Source organism: Phyllostomus hastatus, unplaced genomic scaffold, assembly GCF_019186645.2.
Source record: "Phyllostomus hastatus isolate PE091 unplaced genomic scaffold, TTU_PhHast_1.1 phas_contig_29, whole genome shotgun sequence".
NCBI classification, from domain to species: Eukaryota; Metazoa; Chordata; class Mammalia; order Chiroptera; family Phyllostomidae; genus Phyllostomus; species Phyllostomus hastatus.
In genome coordinates, this window is record NW_025333835.1 from 45979342 (window position 1) to 46005065 (window position 25724).

The 25724-nt window shown below is 50.5% G+C and overlaps 1 protein-coding gene across 5 annotated transcripts in view; it reads left to right on the forward strand.

Annotated features, from left to right (window-relative positions):
• The window catches only part of NBEA (neurobeachin), a 446461-nt gene that overhangs the window by 179580 nt on the left and 241157 nt on the right, over window positions 1-25724 (forward strand). For all 5 annotated transcript variants that reach the window (XM_045839137.1, XM_045839139.1, XM_045839138.1 and 2 more), the window contains 2 exons: window positions 7671-7732; window positions 25340-25404. In XM_045839137.1, the coding sequence (XP_045695093.1) occupies window positions 7671-7732; window positions 25340-25404 (127 nt within the window). The remainder of the gene's footprint in view (window positions 1-7670; window positions 7733-25339; window positions 25405-25724) is intronic.

Here is a 25724-nt window from a genome sequence, read left to right on the forward strand (position 1 = left end):
TCCAGGGCATGTCACCCTTGACCATCAGTCTCCAGTCTGTCTTTCTCGGGTATCAAAACACGGTTTCCCACATTACAGATGCCCCTTAATTAGGCAGAGTCGCCCCAGCTTAGGTGGATTCTGGGTCACAGAGAAACGAGCCCTTTCGCAGTCACTCTGGCCCTAGAAACCTCCTCTGCCCAGGGAGCATCTCTGGTTTCCTGTAATTATTTCCCAGAACGCCCTTCCCGCCTCGCTCCGTCCCCACGGTTTTCCTGTCGGTGGGCTTCATTTCAGCGTGCCCGTCCGAAAGTGCAGCGCTTCTGTAAACAACCAGTTCCGGGCCCGTTATTGCAGAGTGCAGTGCGCTGATTCCGCGCACATATATCGTTTTTAATAAATACAGGACCAGAGTCTTTCTTGGGCACATGCCAGCGTTGGGAGCAGGCGCAGTGCGGTAGCTTTGAACGTGGCTGAGCCTGTCTGGAGCCCCACAGAGCAGAGGGGGAGCAGAGGCAGGCTGGCGCGGAGAAGAGACACAGGGGTAGCAGTTGGCGCTACAGTTAAATCCACCCCAAAGCCGACTGCAGGGTCCAGGTGGCTTACGGTAGTGCACGTGTCTCTTACTTTCCTCATCTCACCTTTCCTCGTTGTCGTGATGAAATCAGAAGTCAGTTAGAGGGCAAGACAGATCTGTCACTTCTGTAGTGGAAACTCGAGTCTAATACTGTGAGTGAAAGTATTTAATAAAAACCTCAAAAATAATTGTTTTAAGTTACTTTGAGGCATAGTGTTTTGTTGTCATTTTTTCAGTGTGATACCACCTAAACGTCTCCACACCTGTATGGTGTGGACGTCTCCACACCTTTGTACCTGGGCCCTTAGCTACGCAAAGTCAAAGGCTGACGTCTTACTTACAGGACCTTCAATACACCATCCACATGGACATGTCTGAAGAGACAGCCAACACAAAACTTAAGTAATCCCAAGTGACTTGGAAATTGTAACTATTTTCCAGTACGTGAAATGAAAAATAGTATTTCAGTGGTGCATGCAAACAGAAGCTGAAGTCACATGGTGACAAGAAAAAAGTGACACTGGACATCACGATTTGCCAGAGTCTTTCCCCCGACAGGACGTTTTCGAGGGGCTGGCACAGGGCTGTGCGGAAGGCAGTGGCGGCAGGGAGCGCACGCACGCCTGTGCCTGGGGCCCGGGAGCAGTGTCGCTGGGAGGCAGCGCACTGCCTGGGTCCCGCAGTGTCCGGGATCGCCCTCGCCCTCACCCTCCCGCGGGGGTCCAGGGCCCGGGGCGGAAAGTTGGGGTGCGCCAAGGCCAGGCTGCTTCATCTGCGTCTTCACCAGGGAAGCCGGCTGGCTGACAGGTCCGACGGATCGGAGACCGGGCGCTGTTTCTGTTCTGTGGACAGAACTGCCGTCCGTCCGTACCTTACTTTCGGTGAAGTAACGCGGGTCCGTGAACGAACGGACTCTGTCTGCACAGTGTTTTGAGGGTTATCTTTTCGGTTAAAATTTATATAAATATCTATTTTTCTAATTTATCTAAATATAAAAATAAGCTGTAATGTTACAATTACTTTTAGAAGCTTTTTCTTAGTAACTGAACTTAATGTTATTTTAGTTTCTTTAAGATGTTATTACAACTGTTTTCATTTGTCATACAATTTTAAATTAAATTAAAATCTCTGAAAGCACTTTAGGTAAATCTTAAAATGTCCAGTCAAAACAGCAATAACTCATTTATATATATATGTAAACTGTAGCAATAAAAATTTAAGCCGTTATTGTTATTTTAGAGAATGTTTAATATTGATTTTTTGGTTAGGTTTTGGATTTTGGTTTAAAATTAGAAAGCCAATCACCCCACCCCATTATGGGAGGTTAGGGGGTGGGTGGGGCAGGGAGAAGAGTAATGGGTGAAAAGTGAGGACAACTGTAATCGAACAACAATAAAAAATTAAATTAAATTAAAAAATAAAATGAAAGTAGAAAGCCAAACTAATTTCTCATCTGCTAATTTTAAGTTTTGACCTAATAAGTTCATATGACTTAAAAGCTAATACTGAAAGTCATGTTCTAGAGAGAGGAGCTCATTGCAGTGGAGAAATAGAGGAATTACTTGCATGTTTCAGATAGAAGTAAAAGGGTGGTAAAAAAGACACCTAAGAAATCACTGGCGTGCTGGTGGAGATGTGTGAGCGGAAGTCTTAAAACACGCACACGTGTGGCTCTGCACTGGGCCTTAGAGCGCGCCGTGGCACCGCGTGGGGACCACGGAGACCAGAGGACTCCAAGCCCAGAGGACGGCCAGCTGCCCTGCGCTGAGACTGCAGCCCCTGGAGCGCGGGGAGCGTGCAGGGCCCCTCCGAGCCCAGAATTCTCTGTTGTCACGCACCCCCAGAATGAAGCTGTTTCAGCAAGCTCAGTGCCATTAGTCTGTGCTAATCTGGGGATTGTTGAACAATTTTAAATCACTGGGAGTTTATTTAACAACTAAAAGGTTCAGGGAAGACTTGGTTTTTAAAATTCAAGTGATCAGAGTAGCCCTTTCTATTTGATGGAAAACAAATCAGTACATTTTATTGGGAGGAAGAACAGAAAAACTGGATCTTTGGCCTGCAGCGGTCCCGGTGGGCCTCTCACAGAACCTCAGCAGCACACCTTCTCCGTGCCGCAGTGCCCGTGCGAGCTGTCCCCGCCTGCTCGGTCCCAGTCACGCGGCACCAGCGCCTGTAAGACAGCCCTCAGCGCAGAGCTCCCACCTGGGCCTGTTTCTCCCTCCGCCCAGATTCGAGCCTGTCCGTCCTTTCCGCCAGCCTGCGGCCTCCTTTGTCTCCGAGTCTCAGGCAGAGGAACCGCCCTCCACACTTGCTCTTCGCCCTCGTTTGCTGCCAGAACATTTCACTCTCCCGGGGCCCACGAGTCTCAAATCTGCCGCTGCCTCCGGCTCAGGCCTTTGTGGTCCTGCCGCGACTGGGCGGTGACCAGTTTCTTCCTCTGCCACTGCCCTGCCGTCACCTTCCCAGGGTGCACTGGGTGCCCTCTGCCCCTGCTGGAGGCCCTGCGGCAGGCAGCCCCCTGTTGCCAGGGGGAAGACAGGCCCCCTCTGCCCTGCTCCCCACCCGCTGGGATGCTCCCCAGCGAACACCCCCACTCCGTTTCCCCAGCTGCCCTCTGCAGCCTGGACGTTTCTCCTTCCCCCGGGGACCTTCCCTTCCTCCCCTGTCTGTTCACATGCCCCGCGCTTCACGCCAGCCCGCCCGAGGTCATATCCCCCGTCCTTGCTGGAGGAGGCCCTGCCCTCCTCCTGTGCTGCTGCGCCTGCACTCTCTGCCGTCTCCCGGGACTGGGGTCGGGATTCTGTGCACATAATCTGACCCCTCCTCACTTCGACAGAAAGGAGGAAGACTTAGTATCAGGTGTCCAGTGCAGTACACATGCTCAGAAATGCTTTTTGAATGACTTGAGTTCTTGCTCTAAAAGAAAAAGAAAAGCTCTCATTTTTCCTGAAAATCCTTTTTTTTTTTTTTTTGGTCTGTCAACCACCGTGTCACTCGGTGAGTGGTAGTTTCTAGATTTGCTCACTTAAATGACAGCTATGGAGGATCCCCGAGAGCGGCGCGGCGCCCCGCCCCGGAGGCCTGCGGTCTGCCCTGGAAGGGGGCCCTCGCTGAAGGGAAACGCAGCGTCCCTTTAAAGGCCAAGTCCAGCCGCGAAGACGGCTCCTTGCCGCTGCGATAAGGCTGCTGAAAACCGGGAGGGCCGTCCCGCTGGAGCTGGGCTTTCCCCACACGGCCTCCCACCTCCAGGGCTCTTGTAGCCTGCTGGCCTAGTCCCGCAGGCCGCCAGGTCAGCCCGCGGGTGGACTCGGGAGAGCCTGCTGGCTCAGTTCGGAAGGAGCATCACTGTCCCTGCCCACACCCTTCGTACAAGGGCCCACTTCACACTCACCCTGCCAGTGCTTTTGCTCTGTTTCGTTTTTTCACGGTGAGGGAGTGTAGTTCTGAACATGAAAGTGACCTCTTACCCCTGGCAAGTGTGAACCCCAAAGCACTGCCCTTGTTTGGGGTGACGGATCACTCAGCTCTACCCCTCCAGACCCGGACCACCTCGAGTTTGTCTGCCCGATTAGCCCTCCCGGAGCTGCGCGTCAGCCTCTCCGTTCGTCCGCCTCTCCACCCGCCGACTGCACGGTTCAGCACGGCGGCTTGAGGAGCTGCGTTCAGAAGCTCCCACTGGCCGGCTCCCTCGACGCACACTCGCGAGTCGCCTCCCGCCACACCGGCCTGCCTCTCTCAGGCGCACTGCCTGTGCTGCGCGGCCCTGGCTGTGCTGCGGACCTGGGTGGGGCGTGGCACTAAGTCACATTTCTCGCCAGGAGCGGTACTCCAGCAGATGCATGTTTGCTGGTGGGTACGGTCCTTTGGGGCACACGTCTGCATGGGCAGGGCAGGACGTTCGTCCCGGAGTGGTAATGGCACAGCTGCGCCTGAGCATCCTCTCCCGGGTTTATACCTTGCTCTGAATTCGTCCCCTTTAACTGTCAAAGCACTTACCATTATATTCCTTTCAGTCTGTATCTACCTTTGAAGTGTACCCCAGACTCCCACCCCACATGCAAGCACCCCCTAAACTCGAACCATCTGTCCCCCCCAAGCAATAAAGGTCCTTCAAGTGCTCCTTTGTTCCCTGCTCCCTCTGTACTTGGTGCTCATGCTGGGGCTCTCACCCCCACTCCCAGCGAACATACACCCCTTTCTCCCAGGCAACTGTCCAGGTCGAAAGTCAGCACTATGGCCTTCCTCAGTCACATGATTGTCTGCTAGTGTTGTCGAATTGTTTAGGGAGCTCTGCAGCAAACTTGAAGTGAGCGCTCAAGGTCAAGGTCTTGAGTTCAGGTCCCATTGCACCACGTACTGGATGAGACACGTGGCGCTCCTAGCTGAACCTCTTCACTTTCATCTGTCACATGAGTTAACTAGTTCAGGGTTAAGAATCGAATGAGGCAGTGGGTAGAAAAGTGACTGCAAATAACAGGCTCTGTGTACGTGAAGTGAGCTTAAATTGAATTAATATACAGAACACTTAGGAAGGTGCAGATAACATCTTACACCTCATTATAAACTCCTGAGTGCAGACACAGACTTTGCACATGAGGAAATACCTGGGGAGTGGATTTGATTACGAAATTCTTACCAGAGCCAAAAAAGAAAATCTCAGCCTGTTTGAGACACACTCGCATCAAGTGCCTGCCTTACCCCCACACGGGCTCAGGGACTGGCAGCACCGGTAGGCACGCCTGGCTGTCTTGAGCTGATGGTTAAGATCCTACAGAACCAGTTTTATAATTGCATCTTAAATTTTTAGTTTTTAAAAGCAGAATATACTTTTTTAAAGATTTTATTTATTTATTTTTTAGAGAGGGAAGGAAGGGAGAGAGAAACATCCATGTGCGGTTGCTGGGGGCCGTGGCCTGCAACCCAGGCATGTGCCCTGGCTGGGAATCGAACCTGCGATGCTTTGGTTCGCAGCCCACGCTCAATCCACTGAGCTACGCCAGCCAGGGCGCATCTTAAATTTTTACATGTGGGTGCTTATTTAGGAAGTGTGCAGTTGATGGAGTATCATCAGACAATGCTGTATTTTCAATATCTCTTTAAAAAGCTGGAATTTACCTGTTTGTTTTAATAAAACTTTTGTCAATATTTAGAAATAGTTTTAACCAAAGTGATTATATACTTTTGAAGGATGGTAAGTTTTCCAAAATTGCCTCTACTCTGTTCTCATGGTCAAGGATAGCTTTTTTTTTTTTCTTTTGAAGATTCCGTTAGTTCATGTTGTTTCGAACTAAGCAAGCACGCACGTTAGTGAAGGTGTGCAGGCCCTGGACCGAGACGCACAGCGGCCGCTCTCGGGGTCCCGAGGGCACTGTTGCCGCCCGCAGCCTCTCCACCCGCCTGGCGTCGTTTTCTTCGCACGGAGTATGGATGGCGCATTGGGTTGTCGTGGTCTCGTGGCAGAATGAGAGTATTTGTAAAAATCATGAACGTTGTTGCATAGGGTCTTTGCGGATGCTCATTTAAAATCTTAGTATGTGAGAAATGAAGATAATTGTGTGTTTTTTTCTAATTTTTACTTTAAGTTATGTGTCTAAAAAACTCTAACACAGAGAACATGTGGTGAGTGATTCTTTATGCGGTCTCTTCATTTGGCCTTACAGTCTAGTCATTCTTTATATGCCCTCACAGCTGAAAATTTAAATGGATGTGGGGTATGTAGTGTAGTCGTGGTTCTTTTGCTATGCACAGTCCTGTGGCCTTTTACTTAGTTTCTCTGTGTCAGAATTTCAAGGAATTCAGCAGCCAACAGGTGATACACGTCCCATTTGTCTTTCTGACTCTAGCTCCTGGGTGAGAGAATTGCTGATCAATTACAGCGATTGTCTCTTAAATGAGCTTTCACACCTGCCTGTGATTTTATCAGTTAACTGTCTCCCAACCAGGGGATAAGAGGGCTCCTCCAGCCCTTTTACAGCTTGTTCCGCCTATCTGTGCGATGAGGGACGGCTGTTGGGGGGGGGCACAAAGGGGTGTTTATCCGCCACCTACCGCGCACACACCTGCTCCTGACGAGAGGCAGCTCAACTATTTACCGAAGTCGCCCTAAGAAGACGGTGGCATTCCTTACTATACAAAGCTTTTACTGATGACGTGTGTCCTCATGTGAAAAGAAAAACCAAGTCCACTAAGTTAATTTTATAAACAGTGACATACTTTAAAAGTGTGCTTTGAATTAGCAAACGTGATTAACATCCTCCGGAGACTGTTGCTACCACTCGGTTAATCTTCCTCTAGGCGGGTGCCTTACAGAGGTGCCCACCCTGGTCCCTGTCCTAGATGCTGTAAGCCATTACCCTTCCAACCGGAAAGGGTCTTGATGATTAATTAATGTTTAAACTGCTTGTCGGGCTGATACTTTCTCACCTGTGGAACAGGGGGAAGTAGTATGTCACAGAGGACCAATGAAAACGAGATGAGATTCTGCTCTAAAATGCCCAACGCACAGTGTGCAGCCCGGTGGAAGTGATCTGTGAATAGTAGCCAATATTACATAAACACTGTTCCACTTAATTCTTTTTTTTCTAGTGTCTATTCAGAGACTTTGGAAGTAGAACACTGGGAGATTTCATAAGCATTGCTCAATAAGTTAATTGTGTGAAATTCTGTCTTTAACATACTTAAAATTATTTAATTGATAACCTATTGGGAGTTGCCTATTTTAATTTTGTCTTTTGGAAGAAAATTTAGGTACATCTTCAGTGATTTACTTTAGGAGAGAATCACATAACACATGTCTTTTTAATGACAGCAAGCAGAACTACCGCCTTGACTTTGACAACGATCTCCCACCTTGTTTAAACATAAGAAATGTCTTGAACAAGTAAATAACCCAAGCAGGAAATCAAGTTTTAGTAATTTTCACATCTTGAATGTCTAAATATTTTTTAAATTAATGCTATAAAAATATGTTCATGCTTGTGTCCATTTGTGATATTTTAGCAGTTCTGTCTGAACTAAGTGTTTATGCCCTGGAGCTCCCTAGGAGCCACCTCGGGGCGGTGCCCCCGCCCCGGCATCTCACGGTGTCCCTCTCTCTCTCTCCCCGCTGCAGGCCTGGTCTGCATGAAGTCCAGCACCTCCGTGGTGGAGCTCGTCATGCTGCTGTGCTCGCAGGTAGGGGTCGCGCTCCAGCCGTAGCAAACAGGCGCACGCGCGGTGGGCTGTTGGGGCACGTATGTACGCTCGTGTGGTTTAGACTCCGTCTGTCACCCCGGCGATGGAGACACGCTTTCCCGTGGGGAACCTCGCCATGCAAGCACCCAGTCCCTGCCTCCCTCTGCTGTTCCCGGAGCTTGCTGACTCTCCCCACCCTCCCTCGCCTTCCGTTGTCCCTTGTCCTTTTCCCTCTGACACGTACATGTGCAAGATTTGTCACTGATCTTCTGACACCCTTCCTTATCTCCCCCTCTTACGGATGGTACAGCAAAATTTATCATTTTCATGTTTGTTGTCAATTACGTGATTTCTTCTTCTCCGTCAGATTAGCCATCATGAAAACTAAGGGTTTTGGGGGTTTTCTTTTTCATACAATAGCTAAAGTGTGAAGTACAGCTTATTTGTGAGTGGTGTTTGATATGATGCCTCTCTATTTTCTTTTTTTAATGGAACTTGTGTTTTTCAGTAAAAATCCTAAAAATCTGCCTATCCTATGTTTCTTTAGTAATCAGAACTAGAAATAGAATTGTAATTGTTGGGCGTTATTCCTTAGCAATCACAAGGAAACGGAGTACGCACACACACCGCATCGCATTGTCCCGGTGCAGGGATGAGGACTAGTCAGTGGTCTTTCTTCTCCCGGCTCCTTCGCGTCGCCTAATGACTGCGACTCAAGGAGAAATCCTTTGTAATATGAGAGTGGAAAAAGATCTCACCCATGCTTTGTAGTAAGTAATTATCACATTTAGTCCTAGTTTCCTCAGCAGAAAGAAAAATGCACTGACGCTGTTTCCAGGCTCTGGCCTGGGTTCTAGCTCACGCCCAAATAAAAAGCAAGATGGCTGCGTCAGGTCCTGTAAAACATCAGCAAAAACAGAACAGCCCGAACTTACCTACTGCTTTCCAGTCTTCGGGTTTCCTTTCTTCGAGACTGCGTTCATAGGGAAATCCCTAGGTCCACTTCCCTCCGTTCAGCCCGGAAGAATATTAATAAGTCGTTCAAGGAAGCAGCATCCCAGCACGAGTTCATCTTCAAGGCGTTGGGAAGGTGTTACCTAATTCCAGAGCCCTGAGTTCGAGAGACATTCCGAGAGCTCCAGCTGGATCTTTTAGGACCTTAACGATGCACATTTTTAGAGTCCGTGTGTGGAAAAGCAGGAGCATGAACCCCCGTTCCTTAGCCCCGGGCTCCGCCGCAGTGGAGAGGGGAGTGCGGCTCCGGGGTCGGGTGTCTTTGATGGCCTCGTCCTCTAATCACAGGTTCAACATTACTCATCCGCGGCTCCAGGAGTCCCTGCCATTAGGGGCCCTGGAGAGGAAACCTCGCCTGGGGTATCGATCGGGAGAGAGAGGGAGAAATTCAAGCTCTCTGGGCGGTGCACTCACTCCCAGCGTTTCAGCAGAGCAATTACAGGCGCGGCGCTCTGTTTGACTTTTAAGTTGCACTTTTTAAATAATTCAGAGTGCATTTAAATATTTCAGGTGGTTAATTGATTAAATATACCTCGGAAAGATACTTAAAATATATGTTATAAACAGTGCTCCAGTTGCTATTTTCTGTTAAACTGAAATGCCGCTTTTCACAAAGTATTTTTTAAGAAGCCAATGAGCGTAATCTCGCTTATTACAATTCAGGTGGGAGGAGTTTATATTCTGCTTTCAAATTAGCTCATAAAACCATCTTTGTAGGGCATTGATTGCTCCAGGGGTGCAGAAGACCTTGGGTTTAAGGTCACAGAAAATGGACCTCTCAGAAGTTCCTAAAAATAATCCGCCCTTGCTCTGCACTACTCAGATTCGACATGACTCATGCTGTGTTTCACCCACTAGCCGGCATCCCTAGCAGCGGCCGACTGCTGGGGAACAGGAGGAGAGCCCACGCTGCTCTGGGAGGCGGGGTTCTCGCCCACAGGCCTCCCCGCACCCCTTCCCAGAGCGCCGACCGGGACCTGCGCAGTGGCAGCCGGCCGAAGACCTGGCCGCTGCTGCAGGCTGGCCCTGCTGGTGCAGGGAGGGCCCCAAGGAATCTTCCAGGCTGCAGAATTCTCTATTGTCTTTTTTAAAAATACAGTCTTTATTACACTTTCTTCCATTTCCATTTAGTCCTCTTATACCCTCTCCCCCCAGCAGTCCCCACCGTGTTGTCCGAGTCTGTGAGTCGTTTTTCTTTTTGGCTCAGTCCCTCTGCCCCTACCCGCTCCCACTCGCGGTCATCTTTTTGTTTTATTTTACAGTCAGCCCTTTTTGTAGGATTTCTACCTCCATGTTATTATGACGATCAGTTATTACTACTCATAAAATAGTTGAAAATCAGAATGAATAACTATCTTGATGCAATATATTTAACATATATAAATTTTCACAGTGGGAAAGACAATTGGGTTATTATCCACACTGTGATTTAATTCTTGGTTAAAATAAGTTTTCAATGCAAATGGAATATTCCAGTTTATTTCCTTAAAATATGCTTTACTTGCCTCCAAATTTAGATAAACCACCAAAGGATAACATGCTGTCTGTAGAGAATAGATAGCTGAGAGATGAAAATGCAAAGAAAACGCAGCATTTCTTGCAGCATTTGTTTGTCTTTCATTTGCTACAACCCATTAAATGCTTTTGTTTTTTATGCCTTTTATTTGGGAAATTTTATGTTTACCATTGTGATTATTAAGGATATTAGATTTTCTTTCTTGTCTGAGCTCCTGATTAAACGTCCTGCTGCCCGTGGTTTGTGTGCGAAATGTGGTCCACATTTACATGAGATCACATTACGAAGGTGCTTGTCAAGGGTAATTCGGTTCATGTGGACAGCCTTTCAGACTCCAAGGGACGTGCCGTGCAGCCTCCCGCCCCGTGGAATTTTTGGTCTCTGTGGAAAACATATTTTACATTTTAAGAAGCTGTTAGCATTAACATTATATTGCATTTATTTTTCCACAAATGCCCAAAACATTTTTTGATCTTTTGGATATTTTGCTTTCCGTGTGGAGTTTGTGGCACAAAAGGAAACAGTGGAGACTGACTGTTCTCTTCTGATTTGTATTCAAGTTGCACGTAGCATTTTTTTGAAAAATGGTTTTGTCATTTAGAAATAAAGTGAAGTAAAAAAACAACATACCATTTGACAACATCCGTGTTTCGTCGGTGAGGACAGCGTCTCCTGCAGAGCTCTACTGTCCGACAGGCCCAGCGCTGTTCCCCCTGAGCGTGCTGTGAGCTCCCCAGTCAGACGCGGGCTGGGTGCTTCCCGTCCGCGCGCGCACCGCGTCTGACCGTTACCTTCATCTGAGCGGGCCGGGCCTTTGATGAAGAGCAGATTTGGTTTTCCAGTAAACCTTTTTTAGGTACCATAATAGTTTCTAATTATTTCCAGACTCCTTTTAGGAAGTCTCCGTCAGAAGTCCTCCAGGAAAAATGGAGTGATGTTATCCCGTAGGGTTTCTTTAAGTTTTCATAAGTAAAGCTTAGCAGATGTCACCAGCATTCTTCTGTGCCTTATCTGTCAATAGAAAACGTTTTATAAATTGAGAAACTTTTATGTAAGAAATAATGTCCCTCAGTATTTAAGTACTTGCTGACTTGAAACACTGATTAAACAAATACAGGCTTAATAAATCATTTTTATTCTCATTAAAGGCCCCAACGTGTATAAGGGACCTAAAGTAGAAGTTAGCCTTGCAAGCTCCTTAGGGTCTGCTGTGTATGAAGTTACTAACATGAATTATCCTGTGGTTTTGTTTGCCTTTCTTCTTTTCCAAATTCTTTATAAACTTAAATAAAGAAGGATTTCTGGTGACTTCACTGATAGGATTGAGGCCGTAGCCTAGCCCTTACAAAAGAACCACAACTGAGGCACAGCCTTCCTTTCTCAGATGGTGGGGCCTTTTAACGTTTAAACTCCTCATTTCTCCCCAGTGCGGTGCGGTTTAGTCAGATGGTGTAAACACCAAGTCCAGCTCTCGCTCAGCTGCGATGAATCGAGGGCGGAGGCACCAAGACACGGAGGAGACGACTGTGGAGGCCGCTGAAGCATGCCCCCTCACAGACAGGGACTCGTCACTGAACGGGTTCGGGGTGTATGATAAGATTGTGAATGTTGGAAAACGGGGGTGGACTAGATTGTTTTGAAAACATCTTTGGAAAGAAATGCTGTTTATCAGGATGAAGTTGTATCACATTTAGTGATTTAAGTAACTTGTGACCTTTTTCAAGCACTGTGATGGTTACCTAAGGAGCCCAGTGTTGATCTAAACAGTCACCCACTATGTAGGTTAACAGTAAAGAATTAAAACTGTGACATGACATTCTAAATGGAGGGTCAGGAAGTACTGCCCGAACAGGGCCCAGACCTCGGACCCTGGGAGCCCAGAACGAGACTCCGCGGGAGGCCGCGTTGAGACAGGCGGAGGAGAGACCCCTGGGGGCCGGCAGCATGTGGCAGCACCGGCAGGGGAGGAGGTCTGGCCCGCCGGCAGTCTGCGGGGGGCCTGGGAGAAGCGCACCGTCCGGGGGGGCGGCCGCCCCTGGGGTGGCATGTCGGCGCGGGGGGCCGGGCTCTGTGCACTGGGGCCTGTTCAGCCGTGTCGGGACAGACCCTTTCCCTGGCGCTACGTGAAGCAGCTCTTTCTTCGGGGCATTTTGACATGAAACACTGTAGTGTGTTAGCAGGGAGAACTGAAGCGGGCAACAGATTTCCGGCTTTTGAACAGTATCGGGTGTTCTGTGGGGTTTGCCTTTACAGGCATGTCGCTCAGTTTTAGAAAGTACAGAGCTACCGTTTCATTCCTGAACATCCCTGCCTTTTTCTCTGGGCGATACCTGACACGAACTCTCTCATCTGTGGTATGACATCATATCAAAGCCAGAGGGCAGCCCTGGCTGGTGTGGCTTGGGATTGAGTGCTGGCCTGCAAACCAAAGAATCACTGGTTCGATTCCCAGTCAGGGCACATGCCTGGGTTGCAGGCCAGGTCTCCAGATGGGGGCATGTGAGAGGTGACCGTGTATCTCTCAAGGTCAAAGGGGCAAATTGGGCATTTAAAAATTTTAGAGTTGCAGTGATTATATCATCTTTCTGCCATTAAGTGTTTAATGTGTCTTAAGTATAAATAAAAGTTAAGCAGGAAACTTCCCGTCAAGATAGAGGCGTAGATAGACACGCTTCACCTCCTTGCACAACCATAGAAAGAATTACAGGTAACTTCAAAATGAAAAAAAAGAACTGCCAGAAAATCAAACTGGGAGTCTGGCAACCAAGGATTTAAAGAAGCCATGTTTATCCCGATGAGTAGGAGAGGTGGAGAAGGGGACCTGGGGCAGAGAGGACGTGATACGGCAGAGGTGAGGCGGCAGTGATGGTCCCACATTCACACGTGGTGGGTAAAAATCAGGAAAGACACCTGGGGAGCACGATCCCAGCCCCGGGCCAGATGGCATAGACCAGGGCTACAACGCCAGGAGGTAAAGCTTCGTAACTTCCGTCTGTAAAAACGAGCGGGCTTGGGGTGGCAGAAGAAACAGCCCATCTCTCAGGAGAGTCCATTTGAAGGGACTGCGCAGTCCTGGAATGTACGCAGACCCACCCACTGGGAACTACCACCTGGGCAGCCGCTGAAGGGGTGCCAGTCACTGTGGGGCGAGAGCGAAGGGACTGGCCGTGGGTGAGTGCTGAGCGGCCTCCAGCAGCCAGGCAGCAGCATCGCCCCCTCTCGGACCTCTCCCCCGTGCAGAGCCACAAAGCAGGGGGCCCCACGCTGGCGAATACCTAAGGCTCCGCCCCGTACAGCTTAACAGGTGCACTAAGACGGCGTCAACGCAGCTCTGCCGAATACACAGAAACAAGCACAGAGAAGGGCCAAATCAAGGAGACAAAGAAACACGGCCCAATGAAAGAGCAGAACAAAACCCCAGAAAAAGAACTAAATGAAACAGAGGTAACTGACCTGTCAGATGCAGAGTCCAAAACACGGGTGATCAGGATGCTCGGAGAACGCACTGAGTACGGCCACAGCATGAGGGAAGAAGTGAGGGCTACACTAAGTGAAATAAAAATCCACAGGGAACCAACAGTGAAGGGAAGGAAGCTGGGCTTCAAATGAATGGTTTGGAACATAAGGAAGAAACAGTCAACCAGAACAGAAAGAAAAAACAAGAATTTTTTAAAAAATGAGTGAAGAAGAAGACGCTGGGGCATCTCCAAACGTGGTGACATACAAATCATACGGGGGCCGGGAGGAGAAGAGGAAGAGCAAGAAATTGAAAACTTACTTGAAAAAATAATGAAAGAGAACCTCCCTAATCTGGCAAAGGAAATAGACATACAAGTCCAGGAAGCACAGTCTCAAACAAGTTGGGCCCAACAAGGACCACACCAAGACACATCATAATTAAAATGCCAGAGGTTGAAGAGAGAATCTTGAAAGCAGCAAGAGAAAAGGGGCCAGTCGGAAGCGCAGGGGTCCCCGGCCCTGACCCGAGGCCCCGTCTGCACTGCCCGCAGTGTCCTCCCTGCCCTGCTGCCCCGCGCCTTCGGGCGCGTCCCCTCGTTTTATTTCACTGTGTTCATGTCGTCTCCGTTCTTCAGGCGCTTCACAGCCTCTCCGGGGAGCGGAAGCGGGGGCGGGGGCTGCCCCGCCAGGGACCCCCTGCGCCCAGGAGTCAGCCAGGAAGACGGGTAAGGAGGACACCAAACCCATGCCACGCTCTCAGAAAAACCCAGTGAAGGAGAAGAACAGTGAAAACGATGTTGACGTGCTTCACAGCCCTACTAGTCCTACACATTCTCTTGTTCTGTATTTCTTCCCGTGCCCTGTGTCTGTGTCCACATACTTTATTTTTACAGCCGTCACGTCGCCCGTGGTTCTCAGTGTCCCCTTCCCTTCTGGTGCACACCCCGCACCGTCGCGTGTCCGGTCACTGCCGCGGGAGGGATCACAGATCCCCGGGGGGTTGGGACGGGAGGACCCGAGTCGCGCGCACCGTTCCCCGGCTCCCTCCAGCGACGCCGGCTTCTCCGAGTGGGGACCCCGCCCACCCCAGGCGCTGGCGCGACGCCGGCAGCGAGGCCTCGGGCAGCCTCCACGTGCGTTCACTTGTGTGCGTCTCGCTCCATGCACGGATGCAGTCGCCTCCCCCACCCGTGAAAATATGGAATTGTCATCGCTTCCTGTCTTCCCGGTTACTTCAGACTCTCGTCCTCCGGGAAGCGTTGCCGGCATGTTATCATGCGGCTCTAATCACTCCAGCGTGTGTCTAGACGGGAAATGGATGTCCCTGATCACGCTTTAGCTGATGGACTTTATCAGTGACTCGGGGCTGACTTTACAGTACTCCCACTCAGTTTGAAGCATTCCGTTCAGCCAGGGGAGAGCGGTCCTGCGCTGTCCGTTCACCACATTTTCATCCTCACCCGAGGGTGTGTTCACTGATTCAAGGGAGTCGGGGGTGGAGGGCGGGAGAGACCTCAGTCAGCAGTCTCCATCGGAGCCCCGACCAGGGATCGAACCCGAGACCTTCCGGTGCACTGGGTGGCAGTCCAGCCAACAGAGCCACGTGGCCAGGGCTGCTGCTTGTGTTTATTTAGCGTTTACTGAGGGCATTTCAAACTACAGAAGGCTTAGTTAGAACCGCCCAAAAGGAAGGACTACGCAGGGTGACCCAGCACCCTTGGGTCTCCCACAGGCCTGTTCTGCGGGCTGTGTTCGTCGTGGTGCTGCGCACTGACTCCACGACACGGTCCGTGCTGTGTCTGTGTTGCCGGCGCGTCTTCCGCCCTGCGCGCCGCTGCGCCGTCCACAGCGCACAGTGTGGCTGCCGGTGGGTCACCGAATGAGTGCAGGAGTGCAAGGCGAACACAGCCCTCGATGTGGTGTAAGTTTTTCAGTTGTGGCGAAGCATGTATACCCCAAAATCTGCCATTTTAACCATTTTTAAGCGCACAGTTAAGGGGCATTAATGTTGCATTATTATGATTATTTATTTCAGAAGCATTTCAACACCCCAAACAGAAGCTCCACGCCCGCTGAGCGGTAGTAATTCCGTTCCCCGTGCGCCTCCCCCCAGACTCGGGCATCTCGGCCGGGTCCGCGTTTCTCTGTGACGTGCCGTTCACGGTGTTTGGTGTGAGTGGAGTCACGCGGCGTTGTCCCTCGTGTCCGGGCCGTGTTTCTCACGCAGTGTTTCCAAGGCTAACTCACGTAACGTGTGTCACAGCTTCCCTCCGTTGTGGCTGGAATGGTAGTCCATTCTCGGTAGAGAGCTCTGCTTCGTTCACTCGCTCTTCTCTTGATGGGCACTCGGGTTGTTTCCACCTCTCGATGGTTGTGAATAGTGCTGCTGGGAACACTGGCCTACGAAAATATATTTGAGTCTTTATTTTCAATTATTTTAGGCTTATACCTAGGAGTTGGATTGCTGAGCGAAGTGCTACTTCTATGTTTAACTTTTCAAGAAGTTGCCAAAGGGTTCTCCGCAAAGGCTGCTCCTTTCCACCTTTCCACCTTTCCACCTTTCCACCTTTCCACGAGGAAAGGACAGGTTTTCCAGCGAGTCTGCAGCATCGCCGACACTTGGCTCTTTCGCGTTTTCACCCGCTTTCATTTCCCATGTCAGTGGCGCCTGCGGTGCGAAGGGATGCCCGGCGGTCTCCGTCTGCATTTCCCTGGTGGGTGGCGACAGGCCTTCTGCTCACCCGTTGGTCAGCCTGCCGGGCGCTTGCATGTCCTCTGCGGAGAGCCGCCTGGGCGGCGGTTCTCTGCCGCTCCTGAGGCTGGGCGTTTTCGTTGCGCAGTGAGCGTGTCGTTTACGTTCGCTGGGTGTCCGACCGCCATCAGGTGTCTGATAGGAAGAGACTGTCTCGCGTCATCTGGGCTATTTGCATCCTCTTCCCACTGCTCTTGGATGCACAGCGTTTTTAACTTCAACAATGCCCAGTCGGTCTGTCTTTGTTGTTCCTGTCGCCTGGGCTTGGGCATCCTGCGAAATAGCTCATGGCAGACCCAAGCTCCGGGAGATTTCCCTACATTTGGTCTGATGGTTTTACAGTTTCAGCTCCTAAATTCAGGTCTCCGGTCCGCGTGGAGTTAGTTTGTAGGTGCGCCGTGGGACAGGGACACGACTTTGTTCCCTTGCCCGTGCGTGCGGGTCCGGTGCGCTCAGCACCGCGGGTCTTAGGACCCTTGTTGAGAGTCAGCCGCGCACAGGTGCCCACGATGACTTCTAGTGCAGGAGCAGTGCCTGTGTGTGGGAAGTAAAGGAATTCTTAGTGTTGTCGCTTAAATGAAAATCCTGTTTACCTCATGTTTTCAGTGCTTATGCGTTCACTTAATGTGGGTCCTTTCAAACTCTATTTCTACACAGAAACGCAGAGTGACTTCTATTAGCAGTGTCAGCAGACCCGCTGTCGGGGCAGCGGTGGTCTCCAAGTTGCTGCTTCTGACTCGCACCCGAGCAGTGCCGTCTAGTAGAAATATGTGACCCACGTAACATTTAAACTTTTCTAATAACCACGTTCAAAAAGGTTTAAAACAGTGAGATTATTTTTAGTACTACATTTTACCTAACCTAAATGTAACGTCAACACATAATCACTATAAAAACTCATTAAGGAGATACTTCACATCCCCATTTCTGTGGGACTTCTTTCCAGCCAGGTGTCTGTTTTGTGCGTGGAACACGTGTCAGCGCCCAGCGGCCACAGCGCGGGCGTTTGCAGACGCCGTGTTGCTCGGCGCAGCTCCCCCCTCCACGGGTGGAAGTCTGCTTGTAAAGCTCTGATGGTCGTGCAGTCCGAAGACGGACCGGCCGTCCCGGAGGCCCGGAGTGCGCCAGGTCCCCCAGCGAAGGTCCGCTGTGTGTCCGAGAGTCTCGCTCGCACAGGGTTCACCGGGGCGGTGCCTATGTTTCCCTGCAAAACCAGTGCGCTCACACCAGCTTACACACCTACAGCTGCGTGACTTCTCGCGAATAAACATGGATCGTGTACTGTCACCACCCAGTTCTGCCTCGTGCCCGTGAAGCACAGCAGAGTCTCAGCATTCAGGGTTTAGTACCGGAAGCCCCTTCTGTTCCCACGTGGTAGCGCAGAGGTGGCGCAGAGCGACAGATCATCCGGCCGAGGCATAGCCGGCGACCCTGCGCTGCAGTTTGGTACCGGGGAGCCTGGCGGGGAGCAGAGCCCGGCAGCCCCACGCAGCGGGCAGCTCCTGTTCTTTTCAAATTGCTCTTCGGTTACAGTTGACACCCAGTAGTCTGTTAGTTTCAGGTGAAGTCAGTGATCACACGAGTGCACACCTTGTACGTGCATTACCCCAGAAGGTCCAGTGCCCGTCTAGCCCTGTGCACACAGCGGGAGTTATTTGCAGGAGGAAAGACACTGTGTCTCCCACAGGTTTTCTGCTCTTGAAAAATAAAAAATACAAGGAAACAAATAAAAATAGGTTATAATGTTGTAACTAGAGGCAGTTATCATCACCATTTTGTGTGTTTCCTGCTAGTGATTTTTCTCTGTGCACGTTTACGTACAATTTTTAAAATAGTGGGGAGCACACTTACAACTGTGTAATCTGTGTTTTTCTTTTGTACTAAACTATGATTCTCTGAGTCTTTAAATGAGCCCTCATAAATATTAAAATGCTTAAGTTTTAAATTTTAAAACTTACCCTTCTTTTTGTTTGACTTAAACAATAAATACATGATTGATGTCCAAAAAAAAACAAACCTTTGAAATGTACAGAATCCCTCATCTCCTTTCCTCACTTCCTATACCATCCATTTTTAAAACTTCACTTACTTTCCAATTATAGTTGACGTACAAAATCATACTAGTTTCAGGTATACAGCAAGACACTTACATAATTCATGAACTGATCTCCGTGGTGAGTCTGGTGCCCACCCAGCACCGTAAGCAGCTGTTACAATATTGTTGACCGTATTCCTGCAGCGCTTCTGTGACCACCAGTTGTGCTTCCCGGTCCCCTCACCTTTTCCACAAGGCCCTCAACCCTTTCCCGTCCTGTCTGGCGGCCATCCCTTCAGTCTCTGTGTCTGTGCGTCTGCTTGTTTTGTTTGTTTGTTTTTTATTGTAGATTCCACATGTAAGTGGACTCATGTGGTATTGGTCTTCCTCTGGCTTCTGTCCCTGAGCAGAACACCCTCTAGGTCCCCCCCCGTGTTGTTGCAAGTGGTCAGACCGCGTTCCTGACGACTGACACTCCGTTGTGTGTCCGCACCGCACCTCGTCTGTCCTCGCACCGGCTGTCGCTCACTCGGGTTGCTTCCGCGTCTTGACCGTGGTGAACGGTGCTGCAGCGAGCCTGAGTCCATCGTGTCGTTTTAGATTGGTGTTTTGTTTTCTTCAGATGAATGCCCAGAAGCGGAATTTCTGGGTCATAAGATACTTCTAGTTTTAATTTTTTGAAGAACCTCCTTACTGTTTTCCACATCGCTGGCTGCATCGTTTTACAGTCCCATCAGCTGTGCACAAGGGTCCCTTTTCTCTACGTCCTCGCCAGCACTGCTGTGTGCTGATTTATTGATGACGGCCGTTCTGACAGATGTGAGGTGGTATCTCTTTGTGGCTTTATAATGGTTTTTGTTGTGTGATACACTTTAAACTTAGGTGGTAGATACTCCAAAAATAGGAGTATGTACAGAGGTCTCAGAATGTATGTCTTGAGAAGTATTAAGTGCCTATTGTATCTTTAGATTATTTATGAACATTTTTTGAGAAGAGTAACTTCAACATACCAAGCACTTTCAGACCGTAGTTGAATAAGGCTGGAACTCTAGATGCTAACGGAGTAATTTTTTTCAGATTTATATTTTACTACATCTTTTTTAAGCTATGATGTTTATCACCCTACCTACTCCTCGCTCTGCAGAAGCACGGCATTCAGACGCCCCCTCCGGAAGAGTGCCACCAGCAGCCTGGTGTGACGTACACAAAGAGTGGCACATCGGTCACAGCGGGGACAGGCGCGGAGGCCGAGGGGGTGTGTCCTGTGCACAGATGCAGGTCTCACGATAATCCCTGAGATCTGGGAAAGACAGCTGTTGCTGTTTCACAGATTACAGACTGCCGTGGGATTTCATTTGTGAGACAGCCTTAAAAGTTCTTCTTTTATCAAACTTTAAGAACTGAAGATACTCAAAATCACATCATTATTAAATCTTATACTGCGTGTTTGAATATGACAAACACTTTCTAAGTGATCCATATTTATTTTTTAATCTTTTCATTTCAAAAGGTGTCAATCTTGAAACTCTATTTAAAAAACGCTATTGTATCTTGTTGGTTTTCTGCCCAAATAGATCTTAAAATCTGAAACATTTCTTCTATTTCTTATTTAATAAAAGTTGGCATTTCTGGATATTTTTTCCGATCATTTCTAGTCGCAGTTTTCCCTCAATAGGGAAGGGTACCCTCAGCAACTCAGCTCAGCATGTGAATAGCCTTATATTTCGTGTGTATTCTTCGATACAGGAAATGCTCTGTGTAAAATAACGCAGATTACTTTCCATTATAAGTATTTACAAACACATGGGTATGGGTACCCACACGGACTCATCAGGACATCTGTAATGGGTCGTTCTGCATTTATTTCCCTAACTTAGTGCTCCACTACGTTCCGGGGACTCCTCTTCACGTCTGACTTTCTGGGGCGCACGGCTTTTCTTCCGCGGGCCCCCTGGACCTGTCCGCACGTCTCCACGTCTCCTGACGGTGTCTCTGTGGCCGCCCTTTGCATCGGGGGCTCTTCGAGCTGGTCCCTGGTGGGTCATTTATTACATCCGCTTTCCCCTGTGATGCTGCTAGTGAGGCGTTCTTGGAAGTGAACCATGAGTTTGAGAAAACACACTTTAGATACTCGCATGTGTTCCTCCTGGTTTATTTCTCTCTCTCTGCGGAGTGTTTTTGCTTCCCCCCTTGTGCTTATTCGCTTTTACAACCCACTGCACAGCGTTCATGAGTGTGCCCGCTGTGAGCGCTCCTCGTGAAAATTTCTGCAGCGCGCATCACCTTTAATGCCCGTTAGTGGGGAGTGCACACGAAGGGTATAGCAAGTAAAAAGTCACTTCTGGACTGTTCCAGAAGTCCTGAGGTCTCAACTTAGCCTTTTATTTTTACCTTGAAGTGCTTTCCGTATTTTGAAAGATTTTGAGATGGACTGAGTCTCTAGGGACATAAAATTGCTCTTTTAGTTTTATACAAAGCAAGAGGGAGCGAGAACCGCGCTGGAGCTGACGGGAGAGAACGCTGGCGGGTGACACGAACTGTGTCCCGGGCCCGAGACTCCTGCTGGGCCGTGGGGCTGCCGCGGAGCGACCGCGCAGAGAACGGGGATTTCATTGTCGCCCTTCTGGAACCCATTTGTCTTCAAAGGGTTTCCTTTCAAAGGACCCTAACTTGATACCCAGCCCTCTGAAAAGGCCCTTCGTCTTCAGGAGATTTTATGCACCATGTGGAAGGGTCAGAAGTGGTGACGAAAGTGCCCGAAGCCGTGGCGCTTCTCCGCGGGCACGGAAAGGCAGCGCAGCGCGTGTCCTGCGAGGTTTTCAGAACCGCAGCGTCTCCCCGGCCTCGCCGGCTCCCCCGCTGGTCGGCTCTCTCCCCGCGGGGGCAGCGTGGCGGGAGGCCTTTGGCAGTGACGCGTAGACAGGATTTCAAACACTGTTTTCCCTGCCACTGCCAAGAGACTGTCTTTGTTGAAGTGACAGTAAACCGTCTTCTTCTCGTGTACGTTCTCTCGTGCGCGTTTCCGGTGTCCCTGGTTCTCTGGGCCTGCATGCCAGACAACGGTCGGGGCCACGGGACCGGTCGCCGCGGCGGCTCTCCTCCGCCCGCCCGTCCGTCCACGCTCACGGCGCTGCGGACCTGAGGGGCGACTGGCAGGCGGGCAGGCATGCAGGACGCCTCCACACCCTGCGCTTCAGTTGTCATGAAATTTTACGTGCCCCCTTTCGGTGTTCTCCTGAAGGAGTTTTGCAACTCCTTGAATCAGTTACCCAGTGGCCTGCGCTTAAGAAACACCTGTGCCCTGGCCGGCATGGCTCAGCCTGGGCGTCCTCCTGTAAAGGGAAGGGTCCTGGGTTCGATTCCCAGTCAGGGCAGGTGCCTGGGCTACAGGTGCGTCCCCGGTTGGGGTGCGAACAAGAGGCAACGGATCGATGTCTCTCCCACTTTTTCTCCCTCCCTTTCTCTCTCTCTAAAGTTAGTAACCACGCCCTCAGGTGGGGATTAAAAAAAGAAAGATACTTATTGAAATATTAAATCAAATGCACATCAGTGTGAAAGGACACAGTCATTGCCTAACCTAACTCATTAGTTATGTTTTTACCCAATTTATAAGATAAACACTTTCATCCTGACAAAAATGCCGTTTAGGAGAATGAAATACGTCAGGGTTTCGAAGGATCTCAAGAACAACCTTAGTTTAGAGATGCGGGTACTTGGGTCATTGCGGTGCATGTTACGACGTAACGACGCCCCGACAGCACACTCTCTTACAGAGGAAGGCAGGCAGTTGAAGGGTGCGGAGGGGGAGGGGCCCGGCCCTCGCGGACCACTGTGGGAGCCCACGGGCCTGCCAGGCCCGTGGAGGGTCTGCAGCGCTGCCTTCGTGGTGCGGCCACTGGGGAGGCTTCGAAGGGACGCCGCCTGCTGGGCCCTGTGCTCGGACATGGTTCCGACGTGCTGGCGCCTTGTGCAAACACCCTGGCGTCAGTTCAGGCGAGGCGCAGGGGCCCAGGGTTCTGCAGATCCGGGAACACGCAGGCACTCGGCAGCGAAGACAACGGTGCACGCACAGCCAGCCGGTCCCTGGCAGCACGCCACAGAGCGCTGCGTCCTGCCTTCCCAGCAAGAGGCCGTGACCCAGGGCAGAGACAAGGGCGTGAGGACGCTCACGTCCCCAGGGGATGGCCTTGGGCTGGTACAAAGACAGAATTCTAAGTGCAGGGGCGGTTATGGTCTAGCTTGACCCGGTGTCCCATTTGCACAGGGTGGCACCAGCCCCACCAGCACAGCGAGACCCAGGAGGAGCCCCCTGGGCGCGAGGACCCCGTCTGTCCTCTACTTAGGTGAACTCCTTTTCAAGTAGGAAACTTGGAGAAAATAGCAACTGTGATTTCAGGCTTTTTGAGGGAGGAGGTAATGCAAACCTGGTGCGGAGCAGGATGTAGGATTTGCCTCTCCTTAAATTCTGGGAGACCTTTTCCTTGTCCCTTTCAACTGCTGCTGCTTATCTTGAAAACGTGGATGGCTCCCAAGAGTCAGCCTAGGTCTGTGATCTTCTTTCTGTTTATTCTTCTTTGGACACTTGCCTGATGCCGTCCTCTAGTCAGCATTTCTGTCTAAATAATTCCAAATTCGGTACTCCTTTTTGATTTGCCTTCATCACTCTAAATCCAACAAATATAAACTGAAGCAGCCTTAGGGTTCTCTCCAAATATGTACTCTTCAGGATTTTTGTGATGCTGTTACCATTCTGTGTTGTCCGTGGTGAAAACTCCGTGACCTCGTGTGACTCGCTCTTCCACTCCGGCCCTTGACACCACTTCCCCATCCAGTCCTGGTGGCTCCTCTTCGTGTATCTCTCGGTTTTCGCTTCCACGTTGAAAATTCGAGTGTGGGTCCCTCCTGTCTCTCTCCGGGAAGGGCCTGAACAACAATTCCCTGCTGTTTGTTTCCCGTGCTCAGAAATGACAAGTCACTCTTCTAAACCACAGGTTTCCGGGAAGACGTCTCGCAGCCCTCCGCGTCACTGGCTTTCTCATCCGGCAAGGCCCACACCCTCCGAGTCGCTCTCGCTAACTTCTGTGCCGCTCTGTGCCGGTTGCAGAGAGGCTTCTCGTGGGCCGAAGGCACCGTACAGATACTTTCTGTTTGATCTAACAGTTTTTAAAGCGTTCTGCTCTGCGATCTTTCAAATGCAGTATAATTTGGGGTGTGTCTGTAATATTTGATTATATGCATCGTGAAGTAGCTTTTTAAAAACCCTACTCATACTACAAGTTGATGCTGATAGGGAACCCGGACGTACAAAGGGCAAGTCACGTTGAAGACATTGTCTGGGAGAACCTGTTCTTCAGAGGACGCGGTTCTTCGCACGTAAGAACCGGTTCTTTAAGGTGACACCACAGTGAGTGTCAGCACTCCCGACAGACCGGCCCCTTCGGGAGGACGTTGGTCTGCGGTGAGTGCGAGGTGTGCCGTGGCAACAGGCACGGTGTACGGGGCCGATAGCAAGTCACTTTGTCCCAGTGTAGGAGAAAGCGCTCCCTGTGATTTGTCCAACAGAAATGATTTGAAAGGTTTTACAAGCTCTGTGAGATCCAATCACAGCCTTGTCATTCCAATACACTCACCTAGAGGCTGTGGTAGCTGAGGCGCACGGTGTGCTGAGGACGGGCGTGGAGGCCTTCACGGGGTCCCCGCTGGCCCCAGGCTGCTGCCGCCCTCGAGTCCGAGCAGGCAGCGCCCTCTCCTGGGGAGAAGCGGGTCTTCCCGGGTTCCCTGCCAGCGGTGTTTGTGCGCAGGCCCTGCTCCTGGGGCCGCACGGCTCCCGGCGGGCGGTTCAGCCCTGAAGGGGCCTGTGGCCAGGACAGAGCGCTGGGGTCCACGGGGCGCCGCGTGGGGCTGTGTTCATGGGCGGGGAGGTGTCTGCCTCTAACTGTTAGATCACGGAGGAAGAATCTCGACATGGGTGACATGGGGGATCAGTAAGAACTTTTTTACAAAAATGTATTAGGGAAGTGTTTACTTACAGTGCTTTTATAAGGGATGTAAATTTTAATCCAAAAATTGCAACTTACCAGCTATATTTAAAAAGACCCCAAGACTTGAAATCACCGGAATAAACTGACAACCACAGAGTCTGTTAAGAGTGTGTTCTGAATGTCAGGCAGACGTAGCCTAAGCAGTCCGCTTTCCTGACCTGAAGCTCTTCCACTCGCCGACCATGGAGATCCACAGTGGCGGAGCGGGGCCGCCAGGTGCCCGGGGCAGCCTAATCGAAATCAGCAAAGAAAGGCGACTTTCGGACGTAGTTTCCATAGTAAATACTTTCTTTTTTCAATGTTGAAGGACGTTATCTACTCTCACGCTACATTTGCAATGTACTTTTCAGTCCTTTGGACTGCACATGTAACTGGAACATTCCATTTCCAAATCAATGTAAATATGTTGTTTATATTTCCAATTTTCATTTTTTAAACCTCAGTGAAGGTTTCCTACCTCTGGGACTGAACTTCGTGCTCCAACAGGCCTGGCTCCCGGACAGCCGCGCCGCGGGGCGCCGCGCCTCTCGGGAGGCCGCTCGCTCTGTGGAGGGCCCGGGTCTGCGGGCCCTGGCCTCCCTCTGGCTCGGGCAGCGTCCGGCCCGGGATGGAGTGGGAATTCAAAAGCACCTTCTCGACTGAGGAATAGAGTGTGTTTGTTAATTCTTTAAAAAGGTGTAGAAATACCATCACGTGGACGTCATTAACAGCATCAGCGTGACCCTCGACCCAGACGCTGGTCTCCTTCTCCTGCTCGTGTCTCTGACGCCCGGTTTGGTCTCCCTTTCAGGAGTGGCAGAACTCCATCCAGAAGAACGCGGGCCTCGCCTTCATCGAGCTCATCAACGAGGGAAGGTAAGGGACTTCGGGTTTCTAGGTGACTTGTCGGTGGCCTTCGGTTCCACTGGGCAGCTGTCCCTTCTGCCCTCTGTCCCAGAAATGTGGAATAAAAATATGTCCCAATTATATAATTTATCACGGAAGCATTAAAGGAGCAAAATTTAAAATGCTGGAAGCACCCACTTTGGGGGTGGCGTGTGTGAAACGGAGGGACGGTGTTCTGGAGGCTTCCCTGGGCCTGGAGCCACGCCCCCCGAGCAGCGAAGCCCCGGGAGCAGACAGAGTGAGCGGGCTGGGCCCGTCCGCCGCTCCACCCGCTCCCAGTGCCCGCCCCG